Raw genomic sequence first — 7,207 nt, 5'->3', positions numbered from 1 at the left:
CAAAGTTATGGAACAAAATTAGTTCATCAGTCGTGGGTGCGATATGGATAAGGCACATTGACATTTATATACAGAACGACTCAAAACGTCGCTCAATTCAGTCAGAAGTGAACTCCAAGGCTGTCGCACGTTTTTTTTCATCGTAAGTAAATAAATTGTAAGTTTAATACAAATATAACGAGTTCAATTAGTATTATATAACAATGATTCTTAATATTGTTAAATAACTTACTTCATTCGAAACATTCGAAAAATGTTAAGTAATTTGATTTGTAAAAGCCGGTGTTAGTTATTAAGACGTAATGTACGGTAGATGAATGGATACAGAGATAACAATGTATGGTATTGTTTTGTTTTTTTATCTCTGTCTATCAAAGATCTTATTTAAGGCTTTAAGAATATTTTTCGTGAAAAAAAAATCGTTAGGTACTTATTTATTTCAGTGATTCGTGACAGCGAGATCGCTTTAGTTTTTTATATTTTTTAAAATAACTTCACGTTATATCCCATATATGACAGACAGGCAGAGAAAACTTATACCCACTCCGTTCTCCACGCACCCCCCTTTTTTCCCGATATCGCGTGTTGAGTGGCAGAACTGAACGTCGCGTTTGGTCTTATTACCAAAGCGAGGAAAAGAAAATTCAAATTCAAATTCAAATTCAAAATATTCTTTATTCAAATAAACTTTATAAGCACTTTTGAATCGTCGAATGTACATGTCAACAAAAAGCTACCACCGGTTCGGAAGGCAGTTCTGCTGAGAAGAGCCGGCAAGAAACTCAACAGTTGCTCTTTTTAAAGTCAATGGTATATTTTACTATTACATTAGTTGGCAGCTGTCCTGCCTGACATCCAATAGACATTAATTCCATACATGCTTATCCTCTAAATATTCTTGAACAGTGTAATAAGCTTTACTTGTTAGAATTTTTTTTACAGATATTTTAAATTTTGGAAGTGGCAAATTAAGAATACACTGCGGAATTTTATTATATACACGTATACTTAGACCCATAAAAGATTTATTAACTTTTTGGAGGCGAAAACTTGGTGTAACAAGCTTATCTTTATTTCTCGTTTCTATCGTATGACTGTCGCTATTTTTTCTATGACAATGTATATTTTGTCGGACAAAGAGAATATTATAGTATAGAAATTGGGAAGCAACTGTAATAATACCTGCATCTTTGAAAACATCTCGCAGAGAATCTCGAGCTCTTAGATTATAAATATATCTTACGGCTCTTTTTTGGAGAATAAATATTGAATTGATATCTGAAGCACTGCCCCATAACAGCATTCCATAAGATAAAATACTATGGAAATAGCTAAAGTAGACTAGTCGGGCAGTTTCAACGTCCGTCATTTGTCTTACTTTCTTAATTGCGAACGCGGCAGAGCTGAGTTTATCTGCAAGTGCTTCCAGATGAGCGTTCCACTGGAGTTTGGAATCTATAGTAACACCTAAGAAAATAGCTGATTCCGACACATTAAGAGGTTCTCCTTTAATTATTACATTAAAATTATGTTTTTTAACATTTGGTAAGGCAAACTCGATGCATTTCGTTTTTTTAGCATTTAACATTAGATTATTAACATCAAACCAACGAAGAATATGCGATAATGCACTATTCACTTCGTCATAGTTTATTATATTTCTGTCGACCTTAAATATTAAAGAGGTATCATCCGCGAAAAGTACAATATCACATAGGTTCTTCACATAAAAAGGCAGATCGTTAATATAAAGAAGAAATAAAAGAGGACCAAGTATAGATCCTTGTGGAACGCCCATCTTTAGAGGAGATCCAGATGATTTTACATTATTTATACTAACCGTCTGGATTCTTTGGTTTAGATATGAGGCAATAAGGTCAAGGGCAGTATCCTGTATACCATAATGTTTTAGTTTTAACAACAGAGTTACATGGTCTACGCAATCAAAGGCTTTGGATAAGTCACAAAACACTCCAATTGCATTTTGTGACCTCTCCCAAGCGTCATAAATGTGCTTTAGGAGTGCGGCACCCGCATCCGTAGTGGACTTGCCTTTGGTGAAACCATATTGCTCACTATGGAAACAATTGTTAATATTTAAGAAAATTGTGAGCTGGTTGAACATTATTTTTTCAAATATTTTACTTAAGGATGGCAAAACAGAAATCGGTCTGTAATTTCCAGGCTCAGATCTATCTCCACTTTTGTAAAGCGGCACTATTTTGCTATATTTCATTAAATCAGGAAAAGTACCGGATTCTACACAGTTGTTAAAAATTAAAGCAAGGTAAGGAGCAATATTAGGTATAATTGAATTAAAAACTTTAACAGACATGCCCCATAAGTCACCAGTTTTCTTTAAATTAAGGCTTTTAAAAGTTTTGACAATTTCATCTGGTGATACATTCTTAAACACAAAATTTTGTCTACAACTATTTACATGGGTTTTTAGTATTAATTCTGCTTCCGAAGGAGATGATGGCAGTGAACGTGTTACTTCAGTAGATATATCAGAAAAAAAATTTTGAAAAGTATTTGCCACTTCTAAATCTGAATTTAAGATTATATTATTAACTTTTAATTTAATAGGTTCACTGACAGCTCTAAATCTCCCAGTTGCAGTAGTGATAGCATCCCATGTAGCTTTAATTTTATTATTAGAGTTCAAAATTTTTGCTCTTATATGCATAGACTTAGCCTGGACACATACCTTTTTAAATATTTTTGAATAATTTCTAACTTTTAACAAGAACGCCGGATCTTGTTTCCATTGCCTCATATTATATAATTCATATAGTTTATTTCTGCTTCGGTATATACCAACAGTTGCCCAGTCGCTAAAAGTTAACTTCGAGTTTTTATATATCTGTTTAACTTTAAAAATGTTATCAAACTCTGTAGTGAGTAAATTAAAAACTTTACAATATAGCTGATTCGGATTTAATCCGGTTATTTCTAAGTTTGCAATTTTTTCACTCACTTTATTATTAAAAAGATTAATTTTATTTTCAGTAATTGGTCTAATTGATATTTGTTTACGTTCTGCGACTGTTTTATCTATTACCGAAAACATTTGACCACAATGATCCGAGCTAAGATTAGTAATAATTTGTTTTTCTACAGTCTCACAATGACAAAAAACATTATCTATACAAGTAGCGGACCTATTTGTTATACGAGTTGGTTCAGAGAAAATATTAAACAAATTAAAAGATTTAAATAAGTTTAAGAGACGAAGGCTTAATGATGTCACCTGTAGTATATCTATATTAAAGTCTCCGCAAACAATTAAAGATTTACTATTCGAACTCAAATTATTCAAAACATCCTCCATTTTTTCTTCAAATACTTCAAAACTACCTGAGGGGGGTCGATACACGCATACCATAATATGTCTATTGAATTCAACGCAGGACAATTCAATGGAGCGTTCGTCGGAGAGAGCTACTATATCTGGTCGCGATTTACAACGTATGTCATTTCTCACTAATATAAGCGAACCGCCGCGGATGGCCTTCTCAAAATAAGCCATTTCCCGAGTGGGAATCGAACCCATAACCGTCACTTCAATTTGACGCTTTTTGATTAAACAGACAGGCATTAAAATTCCTTCAAGGAAAAATAAATAGATTTTTAATATAATACAATTTATTTTCCTATACAGATAATGGTGCAGTTAGACATAGAAACCATTGGAACGTTTCAGAACCAGCCTGTGAAGAAATTTATTTGGACAACTAAGAGTGGTTTTTCGGTTGCAGTTATATCATACGGCGCGATCGTACAATCAATTAAGGTAAATTGTTAAGGTAAAGTAAACAAAAATAAACTCGCTCTCTGGGACAATTAAGATAACTGATATATTTTCCAATAAATTATTTTAACAAAAAATTCACCGAAAATTAAATCTTCAAAACCGACTTCAAAGAATAAACTAAAAAATATAAAATATATACACTTAACATAAAGCAATATTTTTTTAACAAAAACATACGTACCTAATTTGTTAAAAAAAATATAAGAAAAATTTTATACTTTTGAAGTCGGTGCCTAGTGAAACAAACTAGGTTGTTGTAAAATTGAAAATGACAGGTTCCAGATAAATACGGTGTAGCTAGCGACGTAGTCCTCGGCTTCGAAGACCTCGACGGCTACGTGAACAGGAATGAACCTCATCTCGGCTCTACTATAGGAAGATGCGCCAATAGAATTGGAAAAGCTAAGTTTACCATCGATGGAGTTACTTACAATCTGGCTAAGAATGTAGGCCAGGACCATTTGCATGGCGGATTGGTTGGTTTTGATAAGGTAATTTCTTTTATTGTTCTTTGGTTTATGTTTTAATGAAGTAACAAAAGAAAAAAGGAAAGATTTTCATATTGTATGATCATATCATCGCGCTGTGGGATATACTCTGACTGTAAAAGATAGATCTCCACACAGCGAAATGAATATATTTAAATTTTTTTTTCTGCTTGTGATAGATAAAGCACGATTTCGAGATTCATTAGGCGTTGTCAAAAATGTTTTAAACATTTTAAAGTGGAGAGCAGTAGGTTCCTAGCCCTAGGTTCCCTCTACCTACTCTGCTTTATTATTTAATTTATGTTAAATAGAATTCAATTTTTAACACACGTGCACCACATCTAATATCATAACATCTTCAATGAAATACAAAAACTTAATTTAAAAAAAAAACCATCTAATATCAATACTTACCACCACATCCATTTTGCAGTTCAACTGGCAGTCCACGGTTGACAATAAAAAAGTTATATTAAGCTATTTATCGAAAGATGGCGAAGAAAACTATCCAGGAGATCTAATAACGAATGTCATTTACGAAGTCACTGACGACGACATCTTAAATGTAGAATTTGTATCGAGTACCACCAAGAAGACGGTGGTCAATCTGACCAACCACTCGTATTTCAACCTGGCGGGTCACAACGCTGGGTCAGATGAGCTTTTTAATCATGTAATTTGTATAAACGCTGATAAGTGAGTAATACTAATTCATTTATATTAGTTCAATATTTAAGTATTATTTGCGGCGGAGAGAACTTAAAGTAAATCATATATCTCTTTTATAACTTACTAGTGGGCCCGGACGCGGCTACGCCCGCGAAAATATAAGCCTAAATCATTAAAATAAGTTAAAAAAAAATAATAAGTGGAGATTTATTATTAGAAAAAATATCTGAGTAACCGAAATGAACAAACCAAAGAAGTAAAAGTAACTAAAGGAAATTCTTAATATTAGAAAAAAAAACCTAAAGTTTGCTGTGCGCGCGTACTAAACATTTTTCTATATTAAATAATTATTAATTTTTGCGAACAATATTAAATAAAATCTCAAATGATTAAAATTACGATATTTTAAGTGTATAACATCGGTATAGATAACCAAACTGAGATAAATTAATTATAAGCAGCAAATAATTACATAAAAAATAATAGTAATTCGAAAATCTATAAAAATTTACAAAATCATCAAAGTCATCTGCCCGTTCGCGTCGGTCATATTCATATTATGCCGCCCGAAGGCTAGGTCATTTGGAATCAGTCACATCTTAATTATTTATTAGAATGTTATACAGTAAACTATAATTTCCATCAAGAAAGAAATGCTAAAAGTGACTATTATATTTATTTTCATAAGGATGAATATCAAATTATAGAAATCATATAATTTTTGTTAATGATTTGTATAAAGAGATTTGTATAAATCTATATCGGCGCGCACCATGTATGCATTAAGCAAACTCACTGTGGGTGACGTTTTCTTAAAACAGCAAACTTTGCAAGCCGTTGATTAGCAACGCGTAGCGACGATTGTTATTAGCATGGCGGAATAAATTCCTTGTCAAATTAATTATTTTAATATATTGGTATATAACGAAAATATTACAAATATGAGAAAAAAAAAGTATCCTATGTTCATCCCGGGACCCTCAAGTATCTCTATATGAGTATTTTATCACAATTAAATTAGCGGTTTGGCCCTGATTGCGGAAAAGACAGACAGACAGACAGACAGACAGACAGACAGACAGACAGACAGACAGACAGAGTTACTTTCGAATTTATAATATAGGTATGGATAACATGTTATTTAAAATAATGACATGTTACATGGGTGCACCCAACTTAGTAACTTTGGCTCACAAAATTAAACTAAAATCTAAATAATATTATAAAGCTGATGTGTTTGTTAGGTTGAGGTTCTCGCGTTAATCTCAGGAACTACTGTGAATAAAATAGGCCATTTACCGAGGAAAGCAATTTAAGCTTCTTATGTCACAACCATTAAAATTAGTACCCACTTATGTGTAATTGTGTGTCATAAACAATTTAGTAATATTAAAAATTTATATCAAAAATTAGTTCTATACCAGTTTTATATAATTTTTTTTAAATGAACAGGATAACAGAAACCACATCGGAATCTATTCCAACGGGGCGGTTCATCAAGGTCGGAGGTACGCCGTTCGATTTACGCGTGCCCACTCGCCTCGGCGACGCCATGAGCCGCGCTACCGGCCTGTACGATGATAACTACTGTGTTAATTTGTATGATGACAAGGTGAGCTTATATCCTAGTGATGACAAAGCATTTATGTTAACATTCAACCGTTTTAGAAATACAAGTTTTGTGTATTGTTATTTTAAGCATGATTTGACTCCAATTTGATGAAATTCTCTTTGTCTTCATGGTTTTCAGGCTCTAACCTTCGTATCCCGAGTAACCCATCCATCATCAGGAAGATATCTCGAAGTCTACAGCAATCAGCCAGGAGTTCAGCTCTACACCAGCAACTGGCTTCCATCTCCAAGAGACCAGGCTCTATTAGGCAAGAATGGGGCTGGTTATAGACGCCATGGCGCCTTCTGCTTAGAAACTCAGAATTATCCAGATGCTGTTAATCATCAGAACTTCCCTTCCCCCATATTGAAGCCTGGTGATATTTATAATCATAAAGTCAGTTATAGATTTGGTACTATTTTAAATGATGTACCTCATGTTGTTATCACTTGATTTTATTGGTATATTTTTTTTATTTAATATAAATCGGCGATTCTATTGTGTTAATGTTTCAAATAATAAAATATATCAAATTATAACTCTTTTCAATTATTTATGTAACGGTTAATTACTGAAGGTGAAGTCTCAATGTAATTTATCGAAGATATCATTTTTGACAAT

The 7,207-nt window shown here is 32.8% G+C and overlaps 1 protein-coding gene across 1 annotated transcript; it reads left to right on the top strand.

Annotated features, from left to right (window-relative positions):
• Window positions 1-3: 3 nt before the first annotated feature.
• Window positions 4-7,125, top strand: LOC146533188 (galactose mutarotase-like). Its single transcript, XM_085196109.1, has 6 exons — window positions 4-142; window positions 3,665-3,796; window positions 4,093-4,308; window positions 4,739-5,001; window positions 6,427-6,586; window positions 6,725-7,125. Exons 2-6 carry the CDS (start codon window positions 3,668-3,670, stop codon window positions 7,037-7,039), a joined length of 1,083 nt encoding a protein of 360 aa, XP_085052235.1. The 5' UTR covers window positions 4-142; window positions 3,665-3,667; the 3' UTR covers window positions 7,040-7,125.
• The last annotated feature ends 82 nt before the right edge of the window (window positions 7,126-7,207 follow it).

Source organism: Heliconius melpomene, chromosome 13, assembly GCF_056956725.1.
Source record: "Heliconius melpomene rosina isolate 202511_hmr_F chromosome 13, ASM5695672v1, whole genome shotgun sequence".
NCBI lineage: Eukaryota > Metazoa > Arthropoda > Insecta > Lepidoptera > Nymphalidae > Heliconius > Heliconius melpomene.
The sequence above is the reverse complement of the archived record's forward strand: the minus strand, read 5'-3'. Positions and strand labels throughout refer to the sequence as shown.

Excerpts from the sequence above, each read along its gene's own strand:
- LOC146533188 (XM_085196109.1), top strand. The coding sequence starts at position 3,668 with ATGGTGCAGTTAGACATAGAAACCATTGGAACGTTTCAGAACCAGCCT. Across the intron at positions 3,797-4,092 it reads CGATCGTACAATCAATTAAG|GTTCCAGATAAATACGGTGT; the intron begins GTAAATTGTTAA and ends TGAAAATGACAG. Across the intron at positions 4,309-4,738 it reads GATTGGTTGGTTTTGATAAG|TTCAACTGGCAGTCCACGGT; the intron begins GTAATTTCTTTT and ends TCCATTTTGCAG.